At 39.4% G+C, this 14,066-nt stretch overlaps 1 protein-coding gene across 1 annotated transcript in view; it reads right to left on the reverse strand.

Annotated features, from left to right (window-relative positions):
- The window catches only part of XYLT1 (xylosyltransferase 1), a 316,864-nt gene that overhangs the window by 34,951 nt on the left and 267,847 nt on the right, over nucleotides 1-14,066 (reverse strand). The window contains exons 7-8 of the mRNA XM_029911280.1: nucleotides 8,316-8,532; nucleotides 6,082-6,258 (exon numbers count right to left, since the gene is read on the reverse strand). Coding sequence (XP_029767140.1) covers nucleotides 6,082-6,258; nucleotides 8,316-8,532 — 394 coding nt within the window. The remainder of the gene's footprint in view (nucleotides 1-6,081; nucleotides 6,259-8,315; nucleotides 8,533-14,066) is intronic.

Consider the following 14,066-nt stretch of genomic DNA (forward strand, 5'->3'; position numbering starts at 1 on the left):
CTCACAGAAGTGCACTTTAAAGAATCTATAGAAGACAAGATTTCTGCCCTGAAGAGTTTATAATCTAAATAAAGACAGGACATGACAATCAGCAGGAAGAGAGAAAGATAAGAATTACAACAAGACTATGGCCATTGCATAAGAAAAGGATTTGAAGTCTACCAGGGGAAAGGGGTAGTGGAACCTGTGGAAGAGCTAAAAATCAAGAGTCTGCTGCTTACTTGGGTTTAGGCTTTCCCTTTGCAGAGACTATTTAAATTTGTTTCCTCTAAGAATAGGAGATAGCAGATAGATACAAAGTGTGAATATATTCTAGAGAGCGAAACAGTGAAATAGAAATCTACCACAAATAATTGTAAGAAATAGGCTTGTCAACTCCGAGATTTAGACATTGCGCTTCTTTTATACACAGAAAGGTGAACATACTGGATATATCATTCCCTTAGAACCTGGTAGGTAACTTTGTTACGTGAACCAAAATGTCATCTGTGAGATGCAGGCAAACAAGTATAGCAGTATTAGTGGGTCACAGAAAAGATGCAGCGTGACCTGGTGAATAGCAGCTCTACCACTGAACTGCTGTGTGACCTTGGGTAAGTCACGTCACCTTTCTGTGCCCTTGTTTCTTCTCTCATTCTTTGTCTATCTTATCTACTTAGATCATAAACTCTTGACAAGACAACGGTCTCTTTCCCAACAGATATGTACAATGCCTAGCACCATGGTCTGATCATGGCTGGGGCCTATACAGTACTGCAATACAAACAAATAAATAATAATACTAATACAGAAAAAAAAATGGGAAGAGGAGACTATTTCCTTTAGCTTAAATCGCTGTCTTGCAGTGGTCAGTCTCAGAGCAACAGACAACTCAGGCCGAGAAGAATGTCTATCGGATCAGTGATCAAAGATGGGCAAAGGATATCAGAGGGGTCATTTTGATCTATCTGGGGGAGTTCTACATAAAATAAAAATCCTAAAGAGGTCAAACCTAGTGACCCTTACCCATACGGACAAAGTATACTGTTCTCTCAAGGGTACTCAGATATGAGCCAGGTATAGAGAAATGAAGAGTGGGGATGAATAGCCCGCTGTTTGCTTTGCTTTGATCTATAAAAACAGGCTGTTGTGGCCAAAGATTTTGCATTTTTGAGTAATTCCTTCTTATCAGAGTATGTGGAAAATTTTTTAACAGGATTGTAGGACTCATTGGGCCAGATTCATCCCTGGTGTAACTCCACTGACTTCCAGGACGAATTTGGCTATTATAATGACATTGTTAAAGACCAATTCACTACCTGCTGTTTGCAAGACATAACAGGTATCATGAAGTTTTGCACTTGTCATTGAGGGTATCTGGGGCGTTATTTCACTCAGGAAGATCAGTATTATGCACAATAATACAAATATATAGAACCTCTTTGTTTACAAGCATTCCTTAGTTCTCTTTTGTTCCAACTCATCCTTGTGCACAGAGCTAGTACAAGATCTATACGCCACTTTGAAGTCCCATTTAAGACCTCAAAATTAAGTGGGTCTTAAGTGGTGCATAGGCTTTGTGCTGACCCTCTGTACAGGAGTGGATTGCACTCTTTCAGAACAAGATTTTTGCAATCAGAAATAAGCGAGCAACTACCAGCTAGGATGCAGTATGATATTAGACTAAAGAAGAAGCTCCATAATGGTTTCCAGACCAAGATAATATGTTTCAAGTGCACTTATGAAAAGGTTTTCTATCAGCATCACACTAAAGTTTAGTAGAGCACACACAGAAAGTTTAGGGAACATGTTACCATTCCATCAAACCCTAAATGAACAGGATTACTGCAGTCTTCACAGCATTCCATCTATATTTTATTCTCAACATACTGTCATTATAAACAATCTTCTCTTCCTGAATACCATCAAATATAAATGAGAGGAATATGCTAAATCAGTTTAGGGGATTAAAATGCAAGCAAGTTAGAGTCAATGCTTGTTATTAACACATGGTGTCTGAAAGCTAATCAAATGAAAGGAAAAACAGAAAGTTTAAGGGAAAAAACGCTGTAATCTTTCTAGTACTAGAAGAGGCTATTTCCAGGATCTATTTGGATTTTAAAGTAGTGTACATGGATAGCTAGTCAGTTAGCTTGAAATCATTTTAGAAGGGTAGGGAAGAATTTAGTTTGGATAATTACAGCTCGTTTATAACACTACAAGTTCAATGATCCTCAACATAGCTCTTGCTTTTTTTGGTTCTCATTCTGTTTAATCCTGTCCTTTTGTATCTAATTCGGGAGAAGACAGAGTGAGGCCAGGTCTATACAAGGAGCGCTTTGCCAGTATAGCTATACTAGTGTACTGTAACTGGCAGAGGGCTAGTAGTGTGGACAAAAGTTTATGCCAGCAAAACTGCACTTTTGCTGGTATAAGTTACTGTAGCCCCCCTCCACCCTCCAAGCAAAATAAGTTATACTGGGAAAAGCAGTTTTTTCCATCACTTGCCTCAGCCAATTAATTAAATGTCCCAAGTGGGTTTAAATGTTTTGGAATGTGAAGTAATAAGCTAGTACTACCCATACAGGGCAGGTCAGTGGGGCAAAGAAGCATGGTGATTAGATAAAGTCTACACAATAGAGATGGGTCTGCGGAAAAGGGTGGGGGAGAGAGATGGTCTTGCAAAAGAGAGCAAGAGATGTCCGGAAGCTACAGATTTATATCCCATTGCTGTTATCTTCTTCCACAAATGGGGCAAGAGTTTTGTGCTGTGACAGGATATAATTAATATTGGTTGGATTCAGGATCATGTTCTGGCCTTTATATGATGTCCCACAACAGAATAAGGTTGGGATACTGAGCCCCCCCAGCGTAGGGCTGTGATGGATGGATAAAAAGGAAGGTGTGGGAGAGGGACTGGCCAAAGAACTATGTCTTCAGTCTATGAGGGTTGCACAGCAGTCTGCTGTAAAGTAGAGCAGCCCCTGGGACTCACCAAGCTTACTCCAGGTGCTCGACAAGCTCCCAAAGCAGGCAGAATCCTGGAGGCACATAAATGCCTTAAAGCCACCTTGCCACCTTCCTGAGAAGAACAGTATAAATCTAGCTCACTATATCGACACAAAGAAGATAGACTGCGAGAGAGAGATTATAAATTGTGGTTTCCTTCAGGATTGGCTTCAGGATGATTTATCCTCACTGGTCAATAAATGAGAGGAACCAAAGATACATAACCAATGTTTCTGCTTCCTGAAGCCTCTACCCTCTGTATTTCCAAAGACAATGGCTTCTGCACTAGCAAGTGTTCATTTGAGGGGTTTCTTTTTTTATTAGAGAGTATGACTGCTGCCCAGCTGCACTGGCTTTCCTGGAATAGGCTGTTGCCAAGTCCCGCAAAAGACAGTCACTCCCTACAGCGTGGGAGAACTCTTCTCTCTCCCCTGCCAGAGACCCCTATTGTTCATTTGCAGTGGTGAGGGAACGAGAAGGCCTGGATGCAGAGAACACCAAGTTCTTGTTATCCACATGTGCCCAATTGGCAGAAAACAAGGAAAATAACAGAAAAATCAATCGTATCCTTCACAAAGTGCAGTAAGGTTGCCTGACCCAGCCAAAGAGGGGATAAAGGGAACCTCAGTGGGAGAACATAAGACAATGAGCTGTCGGGAGTATCTGTTTCCCCTTTCTGCATTTCTTCCTTCTTTAAATATGTGCCTTTAATTTTTTTCTTCAGTGACTCAACCTAGATAATGAACTCCTCGAGGAGCTTTACAAACATATTTCTCATGTGGCAAATCAAGCTAGTTTTTATATAGATATATGTATGTATGTATGTATGTATGTATGAATGGACACACACATATATATAGCCTGATTATCCACTTCACTGACACTTGTATAAGTCAGGATTAATTCCATCCAAATCAGTGGATGCTACCCAGGTATAAAACTATTGTGAGTGAAAACAGAACATGGCCCATTATATCTAATTAGGCCACTAGATACAGATAAAAGGTAGAGAGGGATGGGTGAGGAGTGATTTTGCCATGTTAACTTACATGGAGACCAATTAAGCACAATGCAGTACAGTCAATCTGCACAAAGCAGTTTGTGAAGAGCACTTGGGACAGAAGCTGAAATTTCCCTTTTCTTGCACCAGTTCCCATACTGAGAGCCAGCTCCATCTCTCCTGCATGTGATGACTCACTGTGTGCTGGGGAGATGGAACAAACTTTTCACGATGAGTAGTCAGCATGAGACATGGATCCCCTGCAGCACTAGAACAATTTATAAGAGGTCAAGCAGCGAGCAAAGAATATGCAGATGTAGAAGTGCAGAAGCCCAGAAGAGGAGCCAGAACAGAATTTTAAACAGTGTCAGCTGAACATGACTTCTGTTAGGTTATACATTTCACAATTCCTGGTAGGGCTCTGAGAAGGAAGATTGTTTTTCAGCCTTTTTATAGCCAATCATTTAGCTGTACAGTTTATATGTATAGATTTGCTGTTTCAAAGTGTTAACAGGATTCTGGGAGAGGTGCCATCTATGGCAGGGGCTCTTAGGTTTTGATCAGTCCCTTTTAAACTTCCTGCTTTGTACTATACAGAATTTTGGATGTTTTAGTAGTTATACACTTCTTAATTCTACTTTGTTAGCTTTTAAACTGGCTTTATTTTATCTTGTTCAGGTTTTGTGTACCAGCTTTGGGGAGTGGCAGAGATCAAAGGTGCTACAGATCTTATTATAAGAAATTCTTTTTCACTCTACGACTGCTCAGATCATGTGCTCGCCCCTCTGATATTCCCTCCCTCTGTAGCACACTTTGTATTTCCTTGGGAATTGTGAGTGATGTTTGTGGTGAAATGTGTGTATTTCAGGGACTTTCTTATCAGGCATATGTCAGGCTTATTTCAGCATGTGATTTCTGGGCTTTTACAGCTCCGTTTGCCTGATTAGTCCCTGAAATGTGGCTAACGCATATTTTGTAGCTTGGAGGTGGGTCAGACTCTGCTGATTCTCTCTAGTTTATCAAGGCTTTTTTTACTTATTCTTCGCTGGACTCTTGACTGGGTCAGAGGCTGGGATGCCTGGGTGTGTCAGAGAAGCTCTTTTAGAGTAAATGCTTTGTTTAGCATTTTTGTGAGTGCCTCTGTCACTGACATTAGCCATGCTTGGTATATACACCTCTACCCCGATATAACGCTGTCCTCGGGAGCCAAAAAATCTTACTGCGTTATAGGTGAAACCGCATTATATCGAACTTGCTTTGATCCGCCAGAGTGCACAGCCCCGCCCCCCCGGAGCACTGCTTTACCGCGTTATATCCGAATTCATGTTATATCGGGTCGCATTATATCGGGGTAGAGGTGTAGTATATTTCAACAGAAACAAGGTCTCTGTTTTGGACTGGCTGTCATTTATGCTTCATGAGGTATTGCAACCCGCCCCACACAAAGCCTGAGTAAACAGGCTTTGTGCAGGGAAACTTGCAGGGATTGGAGGATGGAACTGCAGATCCAGTAACCTGCTGCCTCTCTCATGTGTGGTTCACTGGCCCCTTGCATTGGGAAATGCTTGAAAAGATACAAACTGTAACACCTGGCTTTATGTAACACACCGTAATGTATTGTTAGTACCAAGCACTCAGGCCTATTACAGCCCAGAGCCCAATCACACCAGCTGCCCATCCAATGTTGCTCTCGTCTGCCTCCCTAGATAGTGTAGCATAAGGGGGAAATCAAACGTCTTAAGGTTCCTATACTGCAGTTTTGCCAACTCCAAGTGTCCAAAAACCGTAAGTCAAACTCCCAAAATCGTAAGATTACCTTACAAATCATGACTTTAAAAATTATAATTACAAATGTTGGAGTCCTTTAATTTGCCTTTTGGCTTTTGAGCCTTCAGGGTTCACTCGGGTCACATTTTCAAGCTTTTCCCCTTCAGCCAGGAGGGTCAGAATCTTCCTTTTTAAAAAGTGAAAACAGATTCTTACGTCATAACCTGAATCCATAGCCATGAAATTAGACTGCTTCCCAACGTCAAAGAGATAGAGAAGTGAAAAACCAGCCCCCCTGACACATGGTGATCAGAGAGCTGACTTACCTGAAATCTGTGGAAGTCTGCTGGTTTGAAATCATTAGGAGAGCAGCCACACCAATCAACAATGTGCTTGTACTGACATTTGCAGCCCAGTTTACGGTTCCAGTTAGTGATGCGCAAATTGTTGTCCACCATGGAGTCACAGTGAGGGCTATTTTCCAGGACAGTATGAAAGAAGGACTGCAAGAAAATAACAGTTCAGTACGTTCAGCAATGCAGACTTCTGTTTTCATCTTCACTTTCAGCTCAGAAAACCAGCCTACAGTCCTGAACCTTGACCGACCTGGACTATCCTCTCTAGAAGTAAGAGAGTTACCTTCCCTTGCAGCTTTGCCTTGGTCCCCTCTCTATAGGACAGAGAGCATAGCACAGTGCGGACACAGCCAAACAATAATAAAGTCTGGGGTAAAGCCATGCTACAAAAGGCTGATTGGCTGCAGGCGTTCTAGCTCTTTAGACCTCTGGAATGACTGGCTTTGTGATCCTGAAACTGAAAGGCACCATTCTCATTACTGTGCTGTATTTATTTCAGTTGTCCGAGAAATTCCTGCTTCAAGGGATCCCTATTATTTTGTCTTCAAAGTTACTCTATGGTCTACTACGCTCAGAACTGTTTTCCTTGGAGACACGTTGATGATAAATTTCAAAGCGTTTTCTATGATAACTCTCAGGCTGTATCTTCTACCACCGTTATTGATGGAAAAACAAACAGCCTCGTAATCAATTCTTCTGTTAGTCTGTTTACCTCAGAGACCAAGGATTACTTGTAATGTGCTGCTAGCTGAGTGACCTCATACAGAAAAATAACAGTCACCCCAGCTACTAGAAGGACATTTTGTCTCCTGCAATTACTTCTGAAATTGTAAGTCTTTATTTGCTGACTCAAGGCAGCAAGGAATTCCTATTGGGTTCTCCTAATTATATCATTATAATTTCAGCTATTACATAAATCCTGTGTAAGGGGGACTGATGTAGCAGGTTAACAGGTCAGCAAAGGCAGAATGATTTTTAGAAGTTACATATGGACCTAGCATAAGAAAACCTTGTGGAGGGCAGCAGTGCAAAATGATCAAATTTAGCTCTGCAAAAGATGATTTTTAGGAGCAGTGACTTGTCTTTAAAAACTGCTATAGCATGATCTATAAATAAATGGCATAGTATTAGCATGGCTGACCCCCAAATAATCCCCCTACCCTTTTTTAATGTTAAATGACAGCCCAGTGAATATGGATTTTACGCTTGAATTGTCTGGTTAAACCCATAAAGGCATACATTCCCAGTCAAGCGAGAAAAAAAAAACCTACTACCCAATTACTCATTGCCCTGTGTCCTTTCATAATGATACAGAAATTCTCTGCAAGATAATGGATGAAAAGGTTATCAGAGTTGAGAGAAGAAGTGAATTTTAGCAGAAATAGGATTAAAGGGAGATTATTTAACGTGTGTGGAATAATAAACCCCATCAAATTATGAGAACCACTGTGTTCAGCTGAATGACAAAAGGTTTATATTTGCAAGATTGGTCTCATCGATCCACCAAAGACTCACGTGTCACCACCGAGGAAGGCTGATATCATTAAAAGATAGTCATTAGGTTAGCCTTCCTCACAGACACTCAGGAACATATAGAGCACGTTAGTACCTTGGAGAAAGAGTCTGACAACCCATGGGAGAAATGTACCTGACAGGGCAGGTGTATAACAGCCTGTGAAAATGTCAGACTGTGTGCTCTATCTGAAGATAATGCACGCCCATCCTGACAAACTGCTACATGTTCGACTGAAACAAATTCTAGTCTGCACTCTCTTCTGCATCACTTAGAGCTGGAGTGATTTCTGAGTGATCTAGATTATTTGTGACTGTGCCTTCCAGCTGAGTTTTGAATTGAACAATAAATCTTTGTTTGCAGACCTTTCATTTTAAAGTACTTAATTTTTTTTTTTAAATAAGAGGGATGGATGCGATGAGGAAAGCTACTTACGGATATGGGTCTCCATCCCTATTAGTTTTTGAAAGTCTTTATAGAAGGACATTTGTAAGCAAAGGAAACTTGAAGTTTTGGTTACTCTGTAATAGTTTAACTGGTTCAAAATGTAAATAACCAAGCAAAGGAAAAAAAGTAGTTGAAACATCAAAAGGCCACTGAAGTCAACACAGAGAATCCCAATGACTTCAGTGATCTTTGCATCAGGCCTAGCAACAGCTTTGAAGAGTGAGGCTTCTGTAAATCCACACACCTCAGCGGGAAGCAAAGTATACGAATAGAACCTCTTCATCTTTGTCACCAGATCATCACTGGAAAAGATGACATACTCCACAAACTTCCTGTTCAATAGGAACCAGTCTGATCCTCCATCCAGAGTGATTCCTTCTGGGATTTTCCGGTCTCCAAGGCGCCACATGTGTGTATCACATTCTAGGAAAAGCCTGTCCAGACCTTGTTTTCTAATAAACCTAGGAAAAAGAAAAGGGAGTCATGAAAAGTTAATTGGTGTTTTCTTATCATCACTAGCGCTCAAAATAAAGAAGCTATTACAGATAAATGAAATAAATGGTTATGGTTTATATGAGCGTTCCATTTATAAATTGTTTAGAAAAGATTAATAAATACTTTAATAAATAATGAATCAGTTGTTATACATTGTTAGAGAGTCCAAAGGTCAGTCAATTGCTTATAAACACCTATATGCTTTCTGCTGATGTCGTTATAAATATCCACTACACATGCTACTCATGTCTGTAATATGTCTATAACATTCATTAACCCGTTATAAACAGAACTGCAATATAAAAAAATCACTAAGAAAATCTAGGTATTTATATTTAAGATTTAATTGATTTCCGCTTTTAAAGAAGTCAAATAATTGCTTTTGAAAGATAACTAATAACTTTTCAGAAAATGGAAATTATTTTCTTGCTAAATTATTGTTCCACGTACATTTCTATCAAAGGCACATATAATCAGAAGTAAAATTTTATTGCTTTGTTATAGAACAAGTATGTTTTCCCCCCTCACTTTCAAGTCTAGAGTATATAACACTGGGAATCTTTTTTTGTTTGTTGCTGACCCACAGACAAAAGAAGCAACGCTAGAATTGAAATGTTATGGACACTGATTATTTGAGTCCAATACAGCAAGAGAAATAGACTTGGAAAAATCAAGCTATGTTGAAAGCAGGATGGGTCGCACGCTCACAGGTGACTTTGTGACTGCCTGATGAAGGTTTCTATTTGTTTTACCATTTTCAGAATTACTTCCCAGAAAGTGATACCATCTAGAAAGCAGAATAATGAGAAACATAAATTAGCTGATCCAGTAATGTAATGTCAGGAAGGGTACTGCCTTCTAGTGATAATGCAGATCTCTACTTTCAGTACTGAAGACTGCCCACGTATTTTGAGAAGTAACAAATCTTTGCCATTTGGCTCATCTATACTCAACAAATGTCCATCAGGTATTAGTCAGAGGCCATAAAACCTATTGGACTTAGGAGCTGCAGGCTAACTTGAGTTGAGTTGCCAATAGCAAAAGACCTGTGTTTTATTTGTCCAAAAAAAACCCGTTGGTTTTGTAGAACACTGTAATTATCTATTACTTTTTACAAAGAAACATTTAAAATATAGAACATTTGCGACAGTATTCAGAAACAGAAAAAAAAATGGTAAAGGAAACCAGCATTTGTGTGGTGCTATCTGATGGCAGTCCCAATGGTTACACAGGAAAGCCAGTTCACTACATTTTGGAAACCAAGAAAGAGCAAGATGTGGAACAAAATGCTATTTCAGGTCAGTAGTGAGGTACGCTGAAAGATCTGAGTGTTGCGAAGCTTCACAGAAGCGACTCTACTTGTATTTTTTATGAGTAATATTTTTTCTCCGTTTTTTCATTAAGACACGAAGAAAACGTTTCTGCACCTCATCCCCCTCACAGATACACAACCCCAAGAAAAAAAGAATCAACAGTCAAAACAAAAACCTTTATGAGCTCCCAGATCTCCTAGAACCTTGAGGTTTTGCCCATTAGCAAGCTAACTCCTTGATTAGGGCTTCCTTCTAGAATTAATGAAGAAACCAAGACAGAATTATAACTTGATTGTTTCTCGTATCTAATTACAAAATGCATGGTAAAAAGACTCTAAATCCCACTGATTTTGGAGTCTAATATCTACCTTTCCAGTCCTGGAACTTAGAAAAGGAAAGTTACACTGCTAACTTAAAGTGAAATTTATGTGAAGTTTCAGACAAGAGTTGAGAATTTTTTCTTTTCTTTAACAAGTTTCTAATTTCATGTTCCATTATGAGGGATAATGGAAAAGTCTTGCAATTTTAATGCAGTCCTCTGGAAAGTAATCTTCAAATCCAATATGTATGCAGTTATCTGCAAATCAAATATTAACGTGCCTGAAAGTTTGGTCATTTATTTACTTTTGTCAAAAAATAAGCACCTGGAAATGACCCTTTAGGTGAATTATTTTAATCAAATAGTGGGATGTTATTGATCATATTTAAGAGGGATGTAGAGTCCTTTCCTGTGAAATGGTTTCTCTCAATTGCTGTCTGCATGAACTTCCTGACTTTTGTCCTATTATTAAAAAAGAAGCTTCCTTAGTTGTGAATGGCACCCCCTACCACCACCTTCAAAATAAATAAACAAATACACAGAATTGCAAGCACTAAAATTACATAAATAGTAGATGGGTCTGCCCTCTGCCCACTGCCTGGCTAAAGCTGGCTCTGAAAGAATATGTCGTTTCATTGCTGGGATGTCTCAGTGAATCTGGCCTTACAGCTTTATTTATAACACAATATTTTCCCAAATAATCAACAGACTGTGTGTGTGTGTGTGTGTGTGTGTGTGTGTGTGTGTGTGTGTGTGTGTGTGTGTGTGTGTAATGGCTTGAACAGCATATACAGAGAATTATAAAGTTCTTGGGAGCATGCAGTATTTTTATGGTAAACTCAAATCCTAACATCCTACAGAACAAGACTATCAGAAGTAAACCAATTGTAGTATTTGACTGATACTGCTCTATCCGGGAACATACCCTACACTGGCAGGGGGAATGGCCTGGATTACCTAATAGGACAATCAATTCCTTTGCTAACTGGTGTGTGTGTGTGTGTGCGCGTGTGTGTGTGTGTGTGTGTGTGTGTGTACTTTACCTAAAATAAAGTAACAGCTTCAAAATAGCATGAGGTACAATATTAAGACAAGGAAGAAAATAGTTTTCAGCAGGATGGTTGTCTGTTTGGTGTACATAAATTCATACTCCCTATTTTTTTACTTGACATACTTTATATCAGGGGTCGGCAACCTTTCAGAAGCGGTGTGCTGAGTCTTCATTTATTCACTCTAATTTAAGGTTTTGTGTGCCAGTCATACATTTGAACGTTTGTAGAAGGTCTCTTTCTATAAGTCTATAATATATAACTAAACTATTGCTGTATGTAAAGTAAATAAGGTTTTTAAAATGTTTAAGAAGCTTCATTTAAAATGAAATTAAAATGCAGAGCCCCCCGGACCGGTGGCCAGGACCTGGGCAGTGTGAGTGCCACTGAAAATCAGCTCGCATGCCGCCTTTGGCACACGTGCCATAGGTTGCCTACCCCAGCTTTACATTATACCATATAGGTGCAACAACAATCTGCTAACAAGCTTCAATGGAAAATCCTCTCAGTTTACCTGTGCTGCAATAATTTCCAGACTGGACAAAATCACAGCACGCTTAAACTTGCCCACAAGGAGACCTAGTCAGCATTCAAACAAACTATGTTCAGAGAACAAGTCAAGCAAAATATATATATTAGGATGAAATCCTGGCTCCACTGAATTCAATGGGAGCTTTCCCACTTATTTCAAAGAGGCCAAGATTTCACGCTTAGTTAAGCTCCTACAAGTTGTAATACTGCAACAACCTCATCCCATACTAAACTTCAGAAGGAGAGTGGCTAATGCACAGACAATGGTATATTTCCCATCTCCTTTGTCCTTCTTGGGGTTTTACACAATAGGAAAGCTACACGATAATGACCCAGATTAAAGAAAAAATGGATTTAGCACCAAGATTTCTCTAATGTTAGCCAAAGTGGACAACTTCAGCGGCTTTCCAGGATTTTGAACTGGAAGTAAGGGTGCCAAGGCTCCTACACACAAAGGTCTCCAGAGCTCAGGTAATCACAAATTAACTTGCCATGGCAATGATGTACAGTTGTCAGAGTAGATAACAAACCACTTTCTTCAAGAATGTTTCTGGGTTGTTGGAGTATAAGGGTTGGAACTTGATGGAATTGGGAACAACTTCAGATGAAGATATCACTGACCAAGAGGAATGGGCTGAGTAACTCTTGGAGCAGGGAAGTAAGGATGGCATGGATTAAAGAGTTAATGAGGAGGGGGAAAAGGGCTAAAATAAGACTACTGGACTGAAATAAAATTGCCCTGCTTTTGATTATCTCCTATATACTACCACATCAAAGGCATTTTGTTTTAGTGCATCGGTTAATTGTAATGTTCTGTAAATAAACTTATATATGAACTATTTTTCTTAAAATGACAAAGATTTATATTTGTAAAATTACATGCAGATACAGACACTGAGCCTTAGTTTCAAAAAGAACCTCACATTTTGTGGATGTACGGTTATGCCTGAATCTAATTGTGGGCACAAAAAATATCATTCATATGTGTCTGTCTGACTGTGTCCACAAACCAGGCAGCTAGATGTGTAAATGCTGCCATTTATGCCCACAATTAGCTGCAGATGCAATGCTGGGGTTTGCAAAACTGAAGGCTAGCTTGGGATTCTTTCCTGAGTTGGGCCTGTTACCTTTATACTTTGTAAAAATGTCTATAATCTCGAATCCTTGTATCTCCCATAGCTTCTCTTCTGCAACCATGATTCCATTTGGTTAACACTCCAGCAGTCTAGACCAGTGTTTCTCAAATTTTTATATTGGTGACCCCTTTCACACAGCAAAGCCTATGAGTGTGACCCCCCCCTTATAAATTAAAAACACTTTTTTTGTATTTAACACTATTACAAATGCTGGAGGCAAGCGGGGTTTGGGGGTGGAGGCTGACAGCTGACAACCCCCCCATTTAATAATCTTGTGACCCCCTGAGGGGTCACGACCCCCAGTTTGAGAACCCCTGGTCCAGACAGCTCAGGGGTACATGTGTCTCAAGACCCTGCTCTCACTTTGCAACATTTGAAAATATTTACAAATTCATTTCAGTTAGGCTTATGGAATTATAAAATAAAAACCCTAAAGCTCACTGCAAATCTCTTTTCTCTTTGGTACTTTTTCATGCTTCCCTCCCGCCTCCAGCTCCTGTTGCTCTTCTGAAATCAAATTTAATACGTCTATTAATGCTCACATGATAAGAGAAAACCTTTCTGTCAACTACTAAGACAAGCAAAACCACTTGCATTGCTCCAAACCTCATTGGGGTATGACCCAATGGGAAGACTGACGGACTTCAGTGGGTTTTGGAACAGATACTAACTCATCCCCAAATATTAATAACCCAAAGTTATAGTTCTCAAATACATACTGGGCCACTTCTGCTCTCTTGTCAGAGTGCACCGAAAAAACGTACAGATTTCAGAGTTTGACCTATTTACACCAACGCTACATTGGCCCTGCTAAATTTACATTTATAAAGACAGATATTCTACATTGAACATACACCATCAACCACAACTAAATAGAATCAGCTTTAAATATATTTATTAAAGTGAAATATTCACACTAATTCCTATACAATTGTTTTATGTTACATTTACTGATATTAAACATTATTTACACAAGTAACTGCCCTATTAAACGTATATTTGGACTTTAAAGAAACAGTCAATTTGAAAATCATACTTCTGTCTGAAGCATAATATTGTTGCAAGTGACACCTAAGATTACTATACCTGAAAGAAATTAGAGAAAGAACATTATTTCCCCCTATTTTTCCCAGTCTTTTTACTTTGTGCATT

This window comes from Terrapene carolina, unplaced genomic scaffold (genome assembly GCF_002925995.2).
Source record: "Terrapene carolina triunguis isolate 2854851 unplaced genomic scaffold, T_m_triunguis-2.0 Scaffold93, whole genome shotgun sequence".
Classification (NCBI taxonomy): domain Eukaryota; kingdom Metazoa; phylum Chordata; order Testudines; family Emydidae; genus Terrapene; species Terrapene triunguis.